Here is a 21,619-nt window from a genome sequence, read left to right as displayed (position 1 = left end):
TTTATACATTGTACTAAGCCACAATGCTGGTTGCTTGCTTTTAGCTAAGCACCATGTGAAATGTAGCCACTGTGTTTTATAAACCATTATTTATGGCTTATGTGAATTAGCTCAGCATACCTTTTCTCAACATAAAGCATTTTTGGTTGCAAAGCATGGTTTATAGATTATTGTATGACCCCAACCAATTGTGGTTTATTCAGGAAAACATGGTAAGCCAGCTAAAGCTTTCATGATCCAAGCACTGAGTCTGAATGTTCATCCATCCAGACCAGTATTGTCAGCACTGATAGGCAGTAGCAACCAAGGATTTTTCCCAGCTCACCTGATGATGCTGGATAATACAACATATCCACCATACCACTGAATCCCTGAGAAAATGTCTGTGGTCAGTGGAATCAATTGCTGTTTTAGGTGGTATATATTCCATTGGACTTTCCAATCCACAAAGCCACTAACCTCTTATCAAACAATAAAATGTTGCTGAGATCTAGTCAGAGAGTTAATTTGTTTACTAATACAATATCAACCCTCCATTCCATTTCTTTATAGTACTTTTTTTTACTTTTTTGGCTATCTCTTGTCTAATTAGTGCATGTGCTTAATTAAAAATTCATCATAATTCTAGGAGATGACAAAGTACATTCATTTCATGCATCTTCTCTTTAGCTCCATGACAGCTCTTTATTTTAGTACAGGACCAGCAACATAAGGTTTTAACACAGTGTGGTATTATTGTCTGTGGATAGTTTCAAGATTGAGTAGCCACATTGGAGAAGTTAGTAAAAAGGGAGTTGCTGAGGCTCATACCTCAGCATTTGTATGTCTTCTGAGTTATAGGGTACACAGCAGTTAGCAGAAAAGATTTTCATATGAGCAGAATGTTTTTGTTGCTATTATTTCCTAATCTTTATCACAGAGCTTTTATGCGAAAAGCAGATTTAGGATAGGTGATTCTAAATAACCTAATCTTGATTTTGGCATAGAATATCTGAAGGACTGACACCATTTACCACATGAAGCTGCCCATTCTTTAAGATTTGCAGGGGAGATTTTCCTCCATGTTCCGTTAGGGGAGAGGCATTGAGGTCGGTATGTCAGAGAAGCCTTTCTCATTGGCTATTGTCTTGCTTGGGTCCCTCACTCATAGATTTTCACCATCTGGTCAAGGTGTGAGAGCCAGTTTGGTGTGGTGGTTAAGGCACCAGGCTAGAAACCAGGAGACCATAAATTCTAATCCCACCATGGGTTTGAAGCAAGCTGGGTGACTTTGGGACACATTATGCTGTCTCAGCCCTAGGAATCAGGCAATGGCAAACCACTTCTGAATAGCCTTGCCAAGAAAACTGCAGGGACTAGTCCAGGCAGTTGCCAGGAGTCAAGACTGACTCAAAGGCACACCTTTTTTAAGGGGGAGAGCAATTCCTTTGTGGGCTTGTTGAATTTTTGTGCACTGAATATTATTTCAAGATTGTCAAAAAAGCATTTGCCAAAGAATAGCCATAAATTAAAACGGTGTGATTTACATTTCTGTGGTTATTTTTCATACAGCTAAGCCAGCCCTGACTATTGTTTTTGCAGAAGAAAGGCAGAAGATAAAAAAAATACTGTACATAAATACCTAAATTAGAGGATCATCACAAAACCAAGGAGATCTTCACAAATAATTACATTGTAGGGGAGTTGTGCTATTATTTTTCATTGCTTTGTAGTATTAAAATACGAAGAAAAAATATTTGTCATTAGTAAAAAATGATAAGGAAAATGTGTAAATGCACCTAATTTTGCAGTCAAACATAATACGGTACAAATGGAGAATTTATCCTGGTTCTGGGGCTCTTTGAGAGGAGAAGGTTCTCTTGAATTTAAAGGTACTGTGTTATTTAGCCTGTTGAGGAAAAATCTGAGAGTGCCTTGGACTGCAAGAAGATCAGAGCAGTCCATCCTCCAGGAAATAAAGCCAGACTGCTCACTTGAGGGAATGATATTAAAGGCAAAACTGAAATACTTTGGCCACATAATGAGAAGACAGGACACCCTGGAGAAGATCCTGATGCTAGGGAGGATGGAGGGCAAAAGGAAGAGGGGCCGACCAAGGGCAAGGTGGATGGATGATATTCTAGAGGTGATGGACTCGTCCCTGGGGGAGCTGGGGGTGTTGACGACCGACAGGAAGCTCTGGCGTGGGCTGGTCCGTGAAGTCACGAAGAGTTGGAAGCGACTAAATGAATAAACAACAACAATGTTATTTAGCCTGTTGAGTTCAAATATGTACACTGACAATGATTTTATCTTTCACTTTAAAATAGAAGAGACCATAGAATAGAGCCAGTTTGGTCTAGCGGTTAAGGCAATGGGCTCGAAACCAGGAGGCTGTGAGTTCTTGTCCTGCCTTAGGCATGAAAGCCAGCTGGGTGGCCTTGGGCCAGACACTCTCTCTCAGCCCAGCTCACCTCACAGGGTTGTTGTTGTGAGGAAAATAGGAGGAGGAAGAAGTATTAGGTATGTTCGCCACCTTCAGTTATTTATAGAAATAATAAAGGTGGGATAGAAAATAAATAAATAACATAGAAAAAGTTATTACAGCTTTACTGGTTAACCCTTTATTAAATTAAAAATTGGTTGCAAAATGGAATTTGAAAATTATTTTGAACAACAGTATGAAATCTGTGTAATATATTAAGAATTCTGTTGACACAGCAATTTTATACTCACTTTCCCAAGGAAAGTTTTTTTGATAAGCCTAATAATGCTTACATTTGGATATTGTTGGAGAAAAGCCAGTAAGAGGGAACTCCTGAATTTCCATCCAGTTTGTGATTTACATGTTTTCTCTCCCTTCTCAAGATGAGATTTGTTTTGTCTAATCAAGCAGGACTTCAGCCTCCAAACACTTTATGATGGATTTGCAAAGCCAGGCTGATCACACATGGTTATGTTCAGCAACATTCCATGGGCAAGACCCTGATACACAGGAAACAGGAAGTATTTATAATCAAAAGCCAGCTGGGTGACCTTGGGCCAGTCACTTTCTTTCAGCCCCAGGAAGGAGGCAATGGCAAGCCACTTCTGAAAAACCTTGCCAAGAAAACTGCAGGAACACATCTCCGAGAACTGCACATGATTGAATGGGTTAAAAAAAAACACCAAGGAAATACAAAATTATACATGTGATTGGTTATAAATTAATCATAAAAAGACAAACTTTTAAAATAGACCTGAGTTGTTACGCTGAACCCACTAAGTGAACCTGCTAAAATGTCAAACCACAGCTTCAGCTAGCTCTGACCAAATTCCTCTTGAAACCTAACCACAAATACAATATAGAAACTATTTTTACGTGCCCACTTGCTTCTAGTGTTTGCTGAAAACTTGCTGCCACGTGCTAAAACATTGATTAATATTCAAATGGATTAAATTCTTCTACAATATACAGTGAGCTGAAGGTTACCTATAGAAAATTATTGTTTGGGGAAGCTGTCTTTGACAACAGAACTGAAAAGAGACTGGATCTTGCTCATAGCGTAAGGAACATGATGTCTGTCCTGTTCTGTCCCAATTATAGTTAAAGATTAGTTACAATCTATTAGGCATTCCTCTCCACCCCCAATTTCACATCTTTATTGACTGACACACCCCCCCAACCCTCCATGGAAACTTGTACACTTATTATCTATATATATTTAATGAGTGCCAGTTGTTTTCTTATTGATCAAGTCTTTCTGTGACTATCATTATAACTTATACTTTGACCATGGCATTTTGGGAGAAACTGAAAAACCAGTATAAATGTAAATGTAAAAAGATATAGCTCATTCCATCTTTGGAATTGTTGGTGTGAAAAAAGCTCAAGAGTGTTTTATTTAAACAAGGTCTGCTTCAATCTTGATTGACTTGCAGTAAATTGCCTGGTACGAGAGGCAAAAGGAAGTGGATAGAAAAATGGCAATCAGCACCAAATGTTTCACATATTGATTGACAAGCACCAGAGATGTGCTAGAGTAAGATAAATTGGCCAGCAGGTCCCATCTTGACAGCTTCGAAGATGGGAAAATTGTTCCCGTTAATTTGCTGCTGGAACCTTGTCATTTATGGGGATATATGTTTGAGGATCTTCTAATTGTGTACACAGATTTTGGGTACGTACATAGCATATTTCAAGTATGGATTTTTAAAAAAAATTCTACATTAAAAATAAAGTGATTTAAGATTAAATCTATGAAAAGGGAGTGAGATTCCTAATTTAGAGCTACCTTTCCTTGAGATACAGTAAATTACTTTCCTGTCACTATGGAGCCTGTCTCCTGGCCTCTATGAATTCAGAGAAATCAGAGTCTAGGTGAAATGTCTGAAATAGGATTCCAACATTTCCCCAGGAAGAGACCTGAAATAGACACCAAAAGATTTTGTAGGTTAGATCCCATGTCCACATTAGATAAGCTATATATTAATGTCATCCAAACCCTAAACTGGGTTTAAACAGGCCACCATCCTAAATTTTGGTTTGAAGGTAATTTATTTCAACATACTGACTCTTTGCAGATTAGTAAAATTCTTTCCCTTCCCTTTCCATTTTTCACAATATTTTAGTTTGAAATTGACTCTACCTCAGTCCAATATGCACTGGAACAAAGTTTTTTTTTTTTTTTTTTTTACTATAGTCCTACGTCCCAATTACAGTAAGCCATAAGGTAACTTGCTTGGTTTGTGCATAGCATGGTGTATGAAGTCACTTATTATGCTTTGGTGTTCTATGCAAACCAGATCAACAAGCCATGGCTAAAAGTATTTGGCTGAGCGTTAAATGTAATTCCTTAAATCCAAGTTGGTCCTCTGTTATGTGAAGGTTACACTTAACATCCACAGAAGAAAATTAAAGGTTAACGCCAATCTGTATAAATGTTTGTAACATAATATGCAAGTCTTTCTAGCAGGTTTTAAATAGTGTTAGGGATGGTAAGTATAGGTCAAACAATAAGGAATATTGATAAGGAAAAATAAGTTATGGTATTTATGAAGTTAGTTGAATCATAGGTTTCCAAAATGTTAAGTTTTACCTTAAGTATATACTTAGAGATAATAAAGAGTTAACACTTTCTCTTGGGTGTTTTTCTTGAAAATTCAAATTAGTCTCTCTGTGACATTGACATTGTCTAATTTGAGAAATGCTAAATTGTTACATCTTTGAATATTTTAGTTTTAAAAGGTGTGATATTTCCCACCTACTACTTACTCTAGCTGTTTAAATCACTAATTATTGGAATGATTTCAGAAGCTCTTTCATCATACAATATATCAAATAACCAAGGAAGAACATGTGGGTTTCTTTTGGGAGGAGGGTAGGGGACTCTCCTCTTGACTAAATGATGGAATTAAAAGGCTTCTTCACCCTAAAAGCAAACAACATAAAAACCCAGAGAAATTAATAACAGATCAAAAGCAAGTATAGAATGCTACAATCCATTTAAAATAACTGAGGTAGAGTCGATTTCATAATTCCTAGCCCAAATGCTCAACCAGCTTAATACATAAAAGATACTGTAGTTTACAACACCAGCAAAAGATGCTAATGATGATAAAGGGAGGGATTATCTAACTCTTCATTTGTCCCTGCACATAGTTGGTGTTTGAAGGGGCGCCATACAGATGAGTTTTTCTCTTGAAGGTAAATGTAAATTAAAAGCAAAAAGGAGTTGTATTGCCTTTATAGGTGGATCATTCTAACCCACAACTTGTATTACAAAATTGTAGCCCAAAATTATTGTTTAAATCAGATTTCTTATTTTAAAAAAATATTTAAAGTATTGATAGGTTGTTTAGTATCCAAATGGACTAGAGGATAACTTGCAATAATACTGTTTACAAAAAACAGAAGGCAAGATTCAAAGCATCTGTCATATTCCTGGTAGTATTACCTGGAATATAGTAGTTTAGAAGATCCTTCCCCCAATTTCCTATTCTTCAGATCTGCTGGGACTGCAGTTTGCTGAATTCCTTGTATGCAGACTAGGAATTCTAAGAATTGTAACTTTAACATTTCTGGAAAACAGCAAGTCAGACATAAGACTGGTTATTGTGGGACTACCTGTTTACAATTATCTCTGCCCATCCAATGAGATCTGACAAGGTTGGCATACTCCAGATCCCATCATTTAAGCTGTGTCATCTAGTGGGACACAGGAGGCCAGCCTTCTCAGTCACTGCAGCTGCTCTGTGCAATAGCATTCCTCCTGAGATCTAGATGGTCCCAACCCTGCCTGCCTTTCATAAGGTTTTGAGAACCTGGGCTTTCTCCCAGACATTGGGTCAGAAGGTCTTGGAAACCTGCCCAGTTGTTCGGGGTTGTTGAATTACCTCTGGCAAAATTTATTTGATGTGTTGTTGTTGTATACATAACAACATGAAATCACAGCTGCCAGTTCTTTAGCTGGTATTGGCCTTCATTCTCATCGAGTTCTTCCCAAGAACCTAGGATGTCTTGTTGTTGTTCTTACTACTATTTTACTTATTTTGATTGTACACTGCTCTAAGGCTCTTGTTAATGGGCGATTATATGAATTGACCAAGTACATTTTTTTAAAAAAATGAACAAACAAGGTTGTTTCATAGGCTTGCCTACAGTTTTTACCCTGTGAAAGCCTTCCTTCCCATCTCCTTTCCTTTATATTTAATGAAGCATAGAAAGTAATGAAGTCTCTGAAAACACCGCTGGTAGGGCAACTGTGTGGTCCAGGATCTGCTACATATGAATATCTGTGAATAGTGGGAACCATGTACTGTATAAAGTAGCTTCTTCAGGATACATGGGAATCTACCTCTAAGATGTAAAATTAAGTCTTTAGGTGTCATTGTCAAACTAGTAATGACTTAAACACATGTCACATATATCAGACCAGTGTTACTGAGCAAGAAAGTTAACTGCTTGAAATTTGTCTGGTGTAATGCAGTAATACTGATAACGTTATCCACTGCAGGGAAGAGATTGTCCTTGCAGGAACATCTGTAGGAGGTGTCAAAAACTCAAGATGACCTTTTTAACAACCCCCCTCCAATTCCCATGCCTTCCTGAAATTTTTCTGCATTGCACAATTATTGGATAGTTTTATTCTGACAGGAAATTCCTAGGTAAATCTTCTCCCTTCCTCTGTCATCCCCCCCCAAGTGATATGGAAATTAGGCTAACTGTATTTAATGGAATTTATTCCTATTCTGAGACTGTAAAAGAAGAGAGAACAATGGAAGCCAGAGCTTATCCACATATCCCAAGGATGCTTTAACAATATAAATAAATAAGCAAATATGCATTTGCTGTTTTGAACAAGTATTTTCATTCTGTAGATACTGGTCATTCTGATTATTACATATTTGACTCATGGGAATGAAGGAGAGTAATCTATAAATAAATCACATACGATATTCCAGTTATCAGTGCAACGTAGAGAAAAGTATTTAAAAACTAGATTTACGAAAGTCAGAAGATGAAATCACTGTATCTTCTCCGGTTAAATAAACTAACCTCCTTTTCTTTCTTTCTTTCTTTCTTTCTTTCTTTCTTTCTTTCTTTCTTTCTTTCTTTCTTTCTTTCTTTCTTTCTTAAAGAAGGATAAATAATAAAAATAATTTACAACTAAAAGATGTGAAGGTTATGCAGCTGTTCAATGTGTTTTGGGAAGATTAGATTCTATAATGAGAAGATATAACCCTCATTTTACAAAATCTGTTGCTGTCTTGGGAAAAACATCACTGGATAAGATTAGAAAATACTTTTTCTTGAAACCATTACAGTTGCAAGCTGATTACTTGGCATATGCTTAATGATATCTTCATAGCTGGAAAACAATAATTTGTTACAGTTAAAAGAAATAAGTGAGAAACCAAGTGAGAAAGCTCATATTTAATTCTGCATATTTATTGTTAGATTTCAGTGACTTAACCTACTGGTTAAGATAAAGAGTTCAATTTTCACAAAACGTGTGTTACATTTGCCCCAGAAAGGGAACTTAAGTTCGAGGTAGCAACAACATGAAAGAACTATGAAGTTTGTGTGTGTGTGTGTGTGTGTGTATCTCTGTGTATGTGTAAGAGCAGTATAGTTAAGGAGAGTCCAGAGTGTGACCAGAATTACACCTGTGGTGGATGACTGTTTTTTTAAAACCTTTTCCATATGCTTTTATTTATTTATTATTCAAATTTCTATCATCGCCATCTCCCTTCAAAAAGGGGGAGTCTTTTCCTGTAGTTAACATCTGCAATCCAAAACTATTTTTGTCTACAAGCAGTTCCTATCCCTATACAATTGCACTGAAACTTTTCAGAGTAGAGATTCTATATCACATCTTGTTCAGCTACAAAAACATTGTTTGGGAACAATAACAACAGTGTGTTGTTGTGCATGTGTGAATTCTACTAGGCATGTATTGATCAAAGCATTTGTCCACCTAACAGAGTATCACCCACAATGACCAGTATCTTTCCAGGGGTTCAGGGAGTTATTTTTTTAAGTCCCATGTGGAGATACCAGGATTGAACAAGGGATCTTCTACCAGTCACCTGTTACATTCTTACATACATACAGATTTATTCATATTCCTTGCCATTATTTTCTAGCTGGATGTCTTCCAGACACTTTGGACATGCTATTTAGAAATCCTGGATTTTCAACTCCACTATATCTGGAAGGTGGCAGGTTAAAAAAAAATATCTATCTATCTATCTATCTATCTATCTATCTATCTATCTATCTATCTATTTCCCACTTAGATAAACAGAATTATCTGGCAGACATCATAGTGTGTCTGCACATCACATCAGATTGAGGGTGTTGCATTTGTCATATCTTTATCTGAAAGATGGTTATTCTCAATGCACATTGCCTAGTTCTAACATTCTCTGTCTTAGCAAGGAGTTTTATAAGCTTTTGGTGCCATTTTAAGACATATATATTTACCCAGGTCTTTGGTTAACTGGTGCTATTGCATGTGTTTACAGTTTTAAGGGATCTATGGTTTAAATAGCTGCTTTTAGAGATCTTCCCTAGATTATTCCCTTTTTAATTGTTAGTGTTTCAAGTTGCTTTTTAAAATTTTAATTCAATAATATCTCTGCTTTGAGATTGTTGCCCAATGAAAACCTGGGATATCAATTTTATAAATAAAATAAAATATATTGAAAGATACATCCGTGCTGTGATTTTAATTTTGAGCAAACTCACTCTTGCACTTAGCTGCAATTTGGCTAATTGCAGAATGGTTTCTTAGTGGGAGAGGAAGCAGCAGGGTTTAGGGTTGGCAGAAAAGACAACCGGAAAGCTATTTATGCTCTTCCATGTCATCCCATAGATGGTCAGCAGATGCACTGCAGCCTATAGCCAAATAGGATCAGTTGAGTGGAGGACAGACAGCTTCTGGTTGGCCTGGCTACTTGGTCTGAGCAGCTCATTTTGCAATGCAAGGTTCATTTGCCATTTAAACTCCCACCTGCTACATAGCCATCAGCTCTGACAAAGAATTACTGAATGCATTGTGATATATCTTAGGATGCTTTCAAATACTTCCTTCACCTCTATAATTTCCATGATTGTGTCCTGTTATCTTGCACCATTCATTCAACAATATTTTCCACTCTTTAAAGTGACATTAATATTGCTGACAGCATAGTTGCTTCAATCAGGCTGCTTTTGAAAAGAGGTCAAGGGTTTGTTTCATGACCCTCTTTGGAATCACATGAAATAGCAGATTGACATTATGAATTAGAAGGAGAGCTTAGATCATATATTAATGTAGTTTTTGCTTATGTTGGTGATTATTTCCTAAGACAGTCTGGAGGTTTGTCTAGTTCTTAGTTTACACTGCAACACAGAAATACCTTCTTCTGTTTTGAATGCATATTCTTCTGTTAAGTTAATAATAAAAAATAAAAATATTTGCAATATGATTTGCTTAACCAACAGTTATCATTTCAGGGGCTAAACCTGGTTTGATGGTTAAGGTGCTGGCCTAGAAACCAGGAGACCGAGAGTTCTAGTCCCGCCTTAGGCATGAAAGCCAGCTGGGTGACCTTGGGCCAGTCCTTCTCTCTCAGCCCAACTCACCTCACAGGGTTGTTGTTGTGGGGAAAAGAGGAGGAGGAAGGCGTATTAGGTATGTTCACTGCCTTCAGTTATTTATAAAAATAACAAAGGCGGGATAGAAAATAAATAAATAAATAAATAAATAAATTGGAGAACCTTGTGGCATTCTCTTTTCTTTCTCCTTTCATAATCATTTTTGGGGGTATCTGGCACCACTGAAATAGGAGCTAACAGTGAGATGTTAACATTTATGCAGCCTTTAATACTTGCTCTTGCATTTCCAAATATTTATGAGATTAGACCATGAATATACAGTATATCATACTAATACTCTGTACCTCATGACTGAACAAATCTGTAGAACAAAAAATTGTTTTGTGTGAAAGGAATTGTCTCTGCACATAAGATAGGAGAGATGGAGAGCAGCAAGTATTTAGGGAATGGGACATCTAAGCCTGCTACTTGATTGTGTTTTCTTTCACATGGCATCCCTCAAGATACAATACCTCTGTCTTGCATAACATGCTGTTCAAACTTGGCTCCTTATGACCTGAAGTGTGTCAGTTTCATTTTGACTTACATTATGAAGAAAGAAAGCAATTTATTTATTTGCCTTAATATTCTGAATCAAACTGATATGGCAGGGAGATAGATGGGCTCCACTCTTGAAAACATGAGAATAACAGTATTTATTATTTCAATTTTCCAGTGAATATGATGAAGTGTATGTCATTTTTGCCTTTCCTGGAATGATACTCTTCTTCTTCCACTAATGTTGATTAGTGTTAATGATACAGTAGCCAAGGTTAATTGTGTTAATTGTGACCATTATATCCCATTTTTGAAGTTGAGTTTTCATGTAGTATATGTGAGGTTTCCCCTCATTTTATTACCAAAACATTTAAATCTACCACTTGCACTAAATAACTGGAAAGTGACATCATTAAATGTTCCTGATTTATAAAGGTCTTCTTTCTTTTCCCTCTGATTAATGGACTGATAATGTACTGTAAGATATAACCCTTCCTATAGCAAAAGTCTGTGATGAAGATCTCTTCTTTAGCTGTATACATAAGATATTTAAATAGGAATCCTATCCTTCACTGCGCCTCAGTGCACCCAGTCTTCTGACACTAACTGCCTAAATTAGCAAGCTATGATGGAATACTCATTTGTTGAGGAAAGACAAAGACTTATAGTTTATTCCTGGGTGTAGAGAGAATGTTGTCAGTTTGACTGGAATTAAAACCTCACATAGAACTAGAATGAAGAATAGGATAGTACCCTGGGCGTATTAACAACAGGGATGCCAAATGTCAGAGAGGTTGCAGAGTGAGCAGTGGAAAGAGGAAGCAAAGCTTAAAGAAAGAATGGCATAGAAGAAGGCTTGAGAAAATACAATGAAACAAAAATGAATTCCTTAAGAGGTTTAAGAGTTTTTGTAGTTTCAAGGTAAGTAGAGACTGTATGTGACAAGGAGTGGAAGAGACCACCTTCACCAGTCGTATGTCACCTCAGGATGTAAAAAGTTGATCAAAGCATTAAGAATAAGGATATTGTTAAGTGCAAATACCTAATCTGACACATGCCATAAGTCTTTTCAAGTCCCATAATGCCATGGGGCTTCTGGTCATCCTTGCATCTTGACCCATTTAACTTCAGAAACTTCAAAGAAAGACTATGAAGACAGTTTTCCAGTGATTCCTTGGGAGTTACGGAATGGGCAGTTTCTCACTTGTGGGAATTCTCATCTTGTCCCATAATTCCCATCCTAAAGTAAAGTACTGTGTTGCCCTCATTTCCCTGCTGTTTTCTGGCCTCTATGAAAAGAACCTTTACCACACTACTATGTGGCAGCCAGCTGGTTTTACATCTGTTGTTTACTCTCCTTCTCACCATGAAATGCAAGGGAAGAACAAGAAAATGAATGAAGTGTTGGTCAGCTGTTGTTTTAACATTCTTTCATAAACCAGCTGTAAGGAAACAGAAAGGTGAAGATATTTGCCAAGTACCATACAGTAGTGCCAAAATGCTACTTATAGTTTGATAGGGGAGCGGGGGATGAAGCTGGTAGCTGAGAAGAATGGGCCTTAGTGCAATTTATCAATTATGGAACCTTCTTCCACTGAGCACTCTCCAAATATGATAGGTTTATAACCCCTACCAAACCAACATAGCCAGGCTGATTAAAACTGTAGCATAACTGCACCATCTCAGAAATAGTTTAATGCTGGAACCAGTGTTAGATCTTCTGTAGAAGTTATATACAGCTAGACCCAATTTGATGTTAATTTTTTTGGTTTAGCCTAGGGAAAAAAGCAAAACAAAAAAGAAGTAGCTTGTTTAGTGGCAGTGTAAGCAGAATATAGGTTTACTGCCCATGCTAGCTAGGATTTCTGGAAGATGCAGCCTAGTGCCTCTGGAAGGCACAAGGCTGAGAAAAATTAGTACAGCATATGGTGTTCAAACCAGCCAAAACCAGCCAATATATAAGTGTACCATTGCTTTCACCTCATCTATGGGGAAATAATTTGTATAACATTTTTACCTTAAGTGTATCCTCTCTTGCAGTGTGATAAATAATGTAGTATAATTGTGCATACATATCCCTATATGCTTCAGATGAAAGAGAGCTTTGGGAGACCATACCTTTCTTTCATATTAATTAGAAATGCCTTTGAGTATGCAGAATTCATTCCTGCATACCTAAGTAGTATTTTTTTCTATAAACATGGGTGTTCTCTTGCTCCCTTTTAATTAAAATATTTATTATCCAAATGTTGAAATAAAGCAACAGCCTCTAACTTGTTATTTGAGAGTTGAACTACATGTTACACAAGACATCCCTGAGCTGATATTCTGGTATTTCAGCTTTCTCTTAAAAATTCCTCACAGCAGTTCTGCAAAGGCTTATTCAGGTCCATCATACCTAGGAAGGATCAAGCCATCCCAGACAGGCTGCTGGCTGCTGGCTGTAAATGTGATCAGTGCAGAAAAATAAGCACATTTTGCCACTCAGATCACCACAAGGTACTTCTTAATCGAGGATCATACCCACACTTGGTCAGGCTCACACTTTGTCTTCCTTCAGCAGCATTCTAGGAGTCTCTTGCATCATTCATCTTCTGGAGTCCCTCTGAGAGCCAGGAGCTTTCTACAGTCTACACAGGTGCAATCTAATCTAAGGCCCCTTTAGCTTCTCATTCCAAGCAGAAACTAAGACCTCATCTGAACCATGCTTCAGGAATAACCTAAGTTCCCTGAGAAACCTAGCCAGCTCCCTGGGGTAGACTGATCAGATAGGGCCTTCTTTGTGATGTGGAGCTGGCAGTTACAATTATTTACACACTGCATATTCTAGGAAGTGGTGCGCATCTCATTAAATGTGGCCAAACTGAACCCACCCTAGAAAATGTACAAGGTCATCTAAAGAAGAAGGTTCTATTCATATAAGGCAGACCACATGTAGATTACCAGAACTGAATATACTTCATGTTTTTATTTTCATTTCACATTCAGTGTTTAAACAAAAACCGTGTGTATGAAAGTTTTCTTATATACTTACCTTATATTGTGCAATGTGTGACTAATACCATACTTTGTATCCATGTATCCTTGAATCCTTTTGTTAGAATAAGAACAGTAATGAATCTGAGTTTGAATCTGAATTGACGTAGCTTTATATCTCACATATATGTGCAGTGAACTGGGTTCATAGTAACAAAAACTGTAGTTATACTATAACTAGTAAACATTTTTCCTATTAGTTTAAGAAAAACAGTTAATAAGCATTAAAGTGATTGGTTATTATAGCAAACCTTGACCTTTTCATTCATTCATTCATACATACGTACATACATATGAAAGCAGATGCATACACACACACACACACAGAGGTAGTCCTCGTTGAATGACTACTCGTTCAGTGACCATTCAAAGTTATGAGGCTGCTGAATGAGGGGGACTTATGACCGTTCCTCATAGTTGTGGCCGTTGCAGCATCCTGTGATCACACGATTGCAATTTAGGTGCTTGTCAACCAGCTCTCAATCCTGTGGTCATGTGATCACCGTTTGTGACCTTCACTGCCATCTTCCAACAAGCAAAGTCAGTGGAGAAGCTGGCAGGAGGTCACAAATGGTGATCATGTGACCACAAGATGCTGTGACCGCACAGGATTCTCATAATGACAGCAACTGGAACTGCCAGAACTGCCATCATAAGTTGGCATGGTCACATGAAGTTGCACTTAATGACCATGTCTATTAGTGATGGAGTTGCTGACCCCAAGTACCATCATTAAGTGGGGACTACCTGTATATATATGATTGCATACTTAACAGCACAGACCTTCAGTTTGGCCTTGTCCCAGAGTTGAAGGAGCCCTTGTCAAGATACTTTCCAGTGTGCTTGTACTGTAACTGTGGTTATAGCAATGATTGTAGTTTTTCTAAAATGCAGTTCTCTGAAATCTGTCATTCTTAGCATTATGGGATAAAAAGACTGCTGTTACTGCTACTACTAATAATAGTAGTAATAACAGACCTCAAAATTTTAGGGATTTAAAAAAAAATATCACAGGACTAAGGAAGCATAGAATTTTTTGGCCCTGCAATTTGGAAAAAAAAATAAGTGGTTGCTGGTGAGGCCTGAAGCAGAAGCCTTGTCAGACATCACCTGTTGCATTGCTAAAGCAATAACCCCAGTGAGCCAACGTGCACCACCCAAACCCACCAGGTGTGATGCTGGACCTACTTTTGGTTCTTCAACGCAGCCTTTTCTGTATTTCAGTATCCTCAGTTGCTGAAAAAGTAAAACAAATCATGAGCTCAATTCAGTTTTTGCCTTGATGTTTACTGCATCTAGGAATTGCATAGAGGAATGATGCAAAACCACATTGCTGCTTGGAGAGTCTGTTTCTATGATAGATAGCTGCCTGCATGATTAGATTGTGGGGATGGGTGCTTGAGGCATAAGAAGACTTGAACGTATTGTTACTCTGCCTCTGTCTGACTTGGATGAGGGTGGTCAATTCAGTCACGAGCTGCAGATTGTGAGAATACGTAAGAGCAACTGCTGCCAAAATTCTTAGCTAAAGGCATCTTTCCTTGGTTACTGAAATGCATATTTAATAAGATGGTTTAATGACACAAACATTTCTAAAATTGTGAAGTTGGCACATTTTTGGCTTGTTTGTGATGTCTATTTCGCACGTGTTTTTGGATTCTGCCTTTAAGAATATATAAAGCAGTATCACGGGCTATATATAATCTAGGAAGTCTTAGATTTCAGATGATTCATCTTTAAATTTTGAACAGCTTATATAATAAAAGAGCTTATGAAATTAATTTATGTAATTATATAATTAAATGTTAAAGTGCTTATAAACAAATATTGCTATTATAAAATCCTCTTTCTTCAACATGTGTAACTAACTAACTAATATATGCAGTAGATCTTTGTATGCCTCAATGACCTTGATAGTAACACAGAGGTCACATTTCCACATGGTGAAGCAACTCCAAAGCAATTTCTCCATCTTCATAGATACAGACTGTTTTTACTCCTCCCCGACATCAATCAAAGAGCACGTCTTCTCTGACTTTTTTGTTTTCTCTGACAAGGATGATGAATACAGGCAATGCAAAGAATTTTCTGCCAGCTCTCCTTCCATGTCTGGAGTAAAGCAGGAAGAAAAAGGGAGAAACTGGTTGCTTCAATCATTAGGATTGTAACAGCAGACAAATGCCCTGACCCTGACAAATGACTTTGTTGAGTAGATGTATAATGCTGAGGCTTAAAGCATGTAAACTGCTTGGTGAGCTGGATTGAGTAATTTAGAGAAAAGAGCATAATTGTGGCATAGAAGAATGATTTCATCTATGACAGATGGATGGGTTTGTTTCTGGCAGGAAGAACCAGTAAGAAACAGAAGTGGATAGGAATTGCATTATAATGAATCCAAAATATATTTAGCCTTAACTTGCCCTGACAAATTAGAATTATCTCTGTTCTTCAGTATTGACATGAATGTCTTGTAACATTGGGAACTGACTATTCCTATGTACTATACTGAATGTTGCTGAAAATTGTATCTTTTTAGCATCAAAATATGATGCATTGTTGTACATGTTCTAATATTGTAATACTGTAATGTATAGATCTTCTTAAATATATAGGTCTAGTCTAATTACCAGGTCACAACTCCATGTTTAGGTTACATGCTCTATGTGATCCAGAGGTGTATCCGGTATAGAATTTGGTGGCCAGGTTGCTGAATGGGGCTCCCATTCATTCATGTATTATATGGGTCAAGAAGCAACTGCATTGCGGTTAGCTACTGGGCAAAAATAAAGTCCTTAAACAATTTGAAACCAGGGCATGTGACTGACTGCCTTTGCATTACCAAGCTGGTCAATTTTTCACTTCAGAGGAGGTCCTCCAGCATGTGCTGTGAACTGCACAATGCCATCTGCAATTACTTGTGGGTGGGTCTTCTCTTTAGAGGTTACCTGCATTTGGAATATACTCTCCCCTGAAATTCAAGAGGTATCTGCTAAATATCTCTATCTTCCCCAAGGCCTTCCCTATATGAATGGAGAAGTCTAGATTATATTTATTTTCTCTTGTTATCACCTCCTGTCCTTTCTGCTATCTTTTTAATGAAATCATTATTTTCATATTGTTTTTAACTTGTATTATGGTACTTTTATTATTCTGTTGCAAACCATTTTATGATTTACAATAATGGGAAGCAATATACAGAACATTAAACAATGATTGTACCCAACCACAAAGCTGCATTATTTAAAAAATGCTGTTTAAACAAATTTTCCAGAAACAGGAAAACTAAATGGCTTTCTTGGGTCATCTGGATCAAGGACATACCACACCTTGAACTCTGTTGTTCCTACCCTCTGGGTAGGCTTCATAGACAGAATCGGTTGGTGGGAAGAAAACATATTTGTTCCTGCTGACATTCTTACTCTAAGGAAAAAATAATTTGTTTGAGCAAACTGATGCATTGGATAAAAAGATGGCTTGGTTATAACTAATTATACATAAACCTGATTTGGGGGTGGGAGAGCAGTTGCCTACCTAGATGAGGCCACAATCTCTCTGAAACATCAGACATGCAATTTAGGTGTGGATAGGTTGGATCCTATTTAGCTGCTACATTCCTAGATGGTAGAAATGAGTGAAGGTCACTGACTATTTCAAAAGATGGCACTTTTATTCCCTATTCTCAAACTGTCTATTCTTAGGCCCTTTGGCTTGATTGCCCACAAAAATAATTTGGAAGCTGAGTCTGGTGCAGAATTTTGTGGCTGGTATCTAAAACAGGCTGCAAGATTTTTTTTTTAATTTTGTTCAGTTGCACTGACTGCCAATTAACTGCTAGATTCAGTTGAAGGTACAGATTGTCCACACTTTGTGTAACTGAATCTCTTTTCTTATATATACCTCCTTCCTCTAAGAGCCTCTTGATGAGGGTGAAAGAGGAGAGTGCAAAAGCTGGCTTGAAACTCAACATTAAAAAAAACTAAGACCATGGCATCTGGTCCCATCACTTCCTGGCAAATAGAAGGGGAAGAAATGGAAGCAGTGACAGATTTTATTTTCTTGGGCTCCAAGATCACCACAGATGGTGACTGCAGCCATGAAATTAAAAGATGCTTGCTCCTTGGGAGGAAAGCTATGGCAAACCTAGGCAGCATATTAAAAAGCAGAGACATCACCAAAGATCTGTATAATCAAAGCTATGGTTTTCCCAGTAGTAATGTATGGCTGTGAAAGTCGGACCGTAAGGAAGGCTGAGCGCCAAAGAATTGATGCTTTCCAACTGTGGTGCTGGAGAAGAATCTTGAGAGTCCCTTAGACTGCAAGGAGGTCAAATCAGTCAATCCTACAGGAAATCAACCCTGACAGTTGATTTGAAGCTGAAGCTCAAATACTTTGGCCACCTAATGCGAAGAGAGGACTCACTGGAAAAGACCCTGATGCTAGGAAAGACTGAAGGCAAAAGGAGAAGGGGACAGCAGAGGATGAGATGGTTAGATAGCATCACCGATGCAATGAACATGAATCTGAGTAAACTCTGGGAGACAGTGAAGGACAGGAAGGCCTGGAGTGCTATGGTCCATGAGGTCACAAAGAGTCAGACATGACTTAACGACTGAACAACAACAATAACCTCTAAGGCTGAGTCTCTCCTTTCGATGCCTTTGTTTTCAGATTGGATTAATGGAAATTAGGATTAGATGTTTTCTGGTAGCTGCTCTGATTCCTTGCAGCTTCCCATCCAGGAAAAACACTTTCAGCATCTTTATGGTCACTTTACATTTTGAACTATAATTAGAGTTAGATATGCTTTCTTTAGATTAACTTGGAAATTATTGGAATTCCAAAGTCTAGATAAATTTACACCTTAACGCTAGTTAAAATTTACAGCTGAGAGAATTTTTCTTTAATTAGCAGGCTTTGTTTTTCATTCCTGCTTTCTTTTTCTGACTGTTCCATAACAGTCTTAATTCTTTTTGCTTTTTGCTTCTTTTTTCTTTTTTGCTTCTTTTCTTCTTTTCTTTTTGCTTCTTTTTGCTTTAATTGTACCATGCTTTGTAAATTTGAGATTAAAAATCTGGTAGCACTAGATACTGCTGCTGCTGCTGCTGCTGCTGCTGCTAAAAATGGTCAAAGTAGTTTTCTTATCTCAGTTGCTCAAACTGAGGGAAAACTTCTGTGGCCAAGAATATGTGCCATTGTTCTTATAGAAGGTAAAAGATCCTTTTTGCCTTTTGTTTTCATTTTTTAGTTACTACAGGTTTGAGATGAAAGCTAGGTTTTTTTAATGGACTTAAAATAAGCCAATTTCTCTAATGTTAATAGTGGTGGTATTTGTTGCTGTTGTTCTTGGTTCAGTACAGAAAGAAAAGTTACAAAATGTTCCGAAGTAGAATTATTCTTCCAGAATGTTGTGGCCAAAGGATAATTATGATTCCATGAATCTCTTTGAAAATATCATTGATGGCAAATCAATTGATGGATGTACTTCCTTACCTGGTGTTTTTTTAAGTGGATTGTGTTCTGTGCAAACTGACAGTTAACTTTATTCATCCAGCATCAGATGATGTACAGGCTGGTGCTATGAAGACAAAATCTGTTTCTCTTTCTTTGATTGGTCTTGCTTAACACAACTGGTCATACTGTCTTGGATATATTGCAAAGGGAGATCAGATCCAATGGACACTGGGTATTTTGATTCGATCTCAAGTGTAATCGTCTGTGGTAACAAGCAATTGTGTTTTCTTTCATTACATTCATTGCTGAACTTTGATCCCTCTGTCCTCTTTCTCAGGTCGTCCCATTCCACCTACATCCTCGTCTAGCCTTCTCCCATCTGCTCAGCTGCCCAGTTCCCATAATCCACCACCAGTTAGCTGCCAGATGCCCTTGCTAGACAGCAATACTTCCCATCAAATTATGGATACCAACCCTGATGAGGAGTTCTCCCCAAATTCATACCTGCTAAGAGCTTGCACAGGGCCACAGCAGACTTCCAGCAGCGGTAAGAAAATGTTATATGTGTGGCAATTTATATATATTATGCATATACTGTATGAGCAAATTTTAATTGTCACAAGAACAGTGGTTCAAAACAGGGACATGGAGGGAAATGAACATACATTTATCTGTGAATTTATTGTGGTTTGAGATCTTTATTAAAGTTTGATATATTGATAAATGGATATTTTTGTTATCAAATTTCATTTTAGAATTTCTTTCGAATTAATAGTTATCTTCATAAAAGTGAAACTATGAATGCATCTTATTATTTGATGAAAATTGCCATGTATTTGTTGGAGAAATGTATATGAAAGGTATTGCACTGCTTTGCATTTTTATAGAATAGTACATTGCCTTATAAAATGCAAAATGCTATGCCGGCCCTGTTGTAATGTGTTTTATATTTTCACATTTGTGGTGTTTTTTCCAATTTTCATATCAGAATTGCAATTAATCCCAACTTTCAATCTTTTTCTGAGGTATTGATATCTTTCAAGTCAGCCACTGATTTATAAAACATTTAGCTGTATTCTTTAAATGAGAAAATAGATTCCATTGTGAGTACCTCAATTTTTGTAGAAATCCTTTCACTCCAATCAGGGACTGAAAAAGTAACGTGGACCTCTTGGAAAAAGTAGGGTGAAGGAGGACTAGATCAGATATGGCGTACATTGACAAACAGATTGTAGCACACTGTGATTTCCCACTTCCATTGTTTACAGATCATCAACATATTTAAGATGTTGCATTAGGTATTTGGGAGTTCTGTTACTATTATTGATTGCACTTCTGTGGCACAATTTTCTGGGCAATGCATAAATCATTTGAACAATGTTAAAAGGAAAAAGTAAAACAATATAAAATGAATGTTAAAAAAGAACAACAAGCAGGATAAAAATCAGGACCACTAATAAACAAAAAAACAAACAAACAAATGTGCAGTACAACAGTGAAGTTCCAAGAACATTTTTTTCTTTAAATGTCTATAATGATAGTAATAATAAAATGAAGAGAGAGAGAGAGAGAGCACATACATTGAAAGTTGTTTTTTCTTGTTATGACCTGCCTTGCCTCTTCTGAATCAATTTTCTTGTTATGGGATTCTTGTATGTTCCATAGCATGCTTGTTATTGTATGCTATTCTTATGTCATAATAATTAATGGACATAAGATCTGTAATTGGTAAGCACACTGCTGTTTTGCCTGAACACATCTTACAAGAAACTGCATGGCCAGCATTTATGCCCTCTAAAGCTGAAAAAAAGTATATAGAGCCAGAAATCTGCATTTGGCAGAATAAAATAAAACAAGGCTTCAGAAAACTCTGGTGATTTTTTTTTTCTTTCAACATGTCCTCATACATCAGAATGATAAATCTGATAAATCTTAAGTTGCAATTCTAAGCACATACTTGGAAGTTTGAAGTTACAGTAATGGTACTTGCTTATAGATAAATCATTCTAGGATTGACGCTTTCATGAAGTCTCAAAAGAATGAAAGAAAAGCACTGTTAGATCAGACCAAAGAGCTACCTAGGTCAGCATCTTCTTTTTTTAAAACAAACAACTAGAGGCATCTGAGAAGCAAGCAGGACATGATGGCAGTAGCCATCTTTTATTCCTCTCCAGCTACTGAAACTCAGAAGTCTCCCCTATCTGCTTGGAGCTTGACTGTAGTGACCATTGAGAGACTTGTCCTTTATGACTAAACCCCCTCTCTTAAGCCAGTTAACCCCAACCTTACTTTCTGTGCCAGTGTATGACATTAATTATTTGAGAAATACTCCCTTAGGACTATAATGAATCACCTTGCAATCAGATTCACTGGGTCACTCTTAATATTGTGAAAAGCACGGGGGGGGGGGGAGCTTTCCAGCCATCCACCACCTGCCCATGGGACTTTGAACCAAAAGGTAATGAGATTGGCTCTTTCAAGGTGCTCCCATCCTTTTATATGCATATGTGATGTAGGTCGGCTTTAGGGCAC

General features: G+C 37.3%; 1 protein-coding gene across 1 annotated transcript in view; it reads left to right on the top strand.

Moving 5' to 3' along the window:
* The window catches only part of TENM2 (teneurin transmembrane protein 2), an 874,568-nt gene that overhangs the window by 485,707 nt on the left and 367,242 nt on the right, over positions 1–21,619 (top strand). Inside the window, exon 3 of the mRNA XM_063292454.1 lies at positions 19,425–19,634. Coding sequence (XP_063148524.1) covers positions 19,425–19,634 — 210 coding nt within the window. The remainder of the gene's footprint in view (positions 1–19,424; positions 19,635–21,619) is intronic.

This window comes from Candoia aspera, chromosome 2 (genome assembly GCF_035149785.1).
Source record: "Candoia aspera isolate rCanAsp1 chromosome 2, rCanAsp1.hap2, whole genome shotgun sequence".
NCBI lineage: Eukaryota > Metazoa > Chordata > Lepidosauria > Squamata > Boidae > Candoia > Candoia aspera.
Note: the sequence above shows the minus strand (reverse complement) of the source record. Positions and strands in the feature narration are given on the sequence as shown.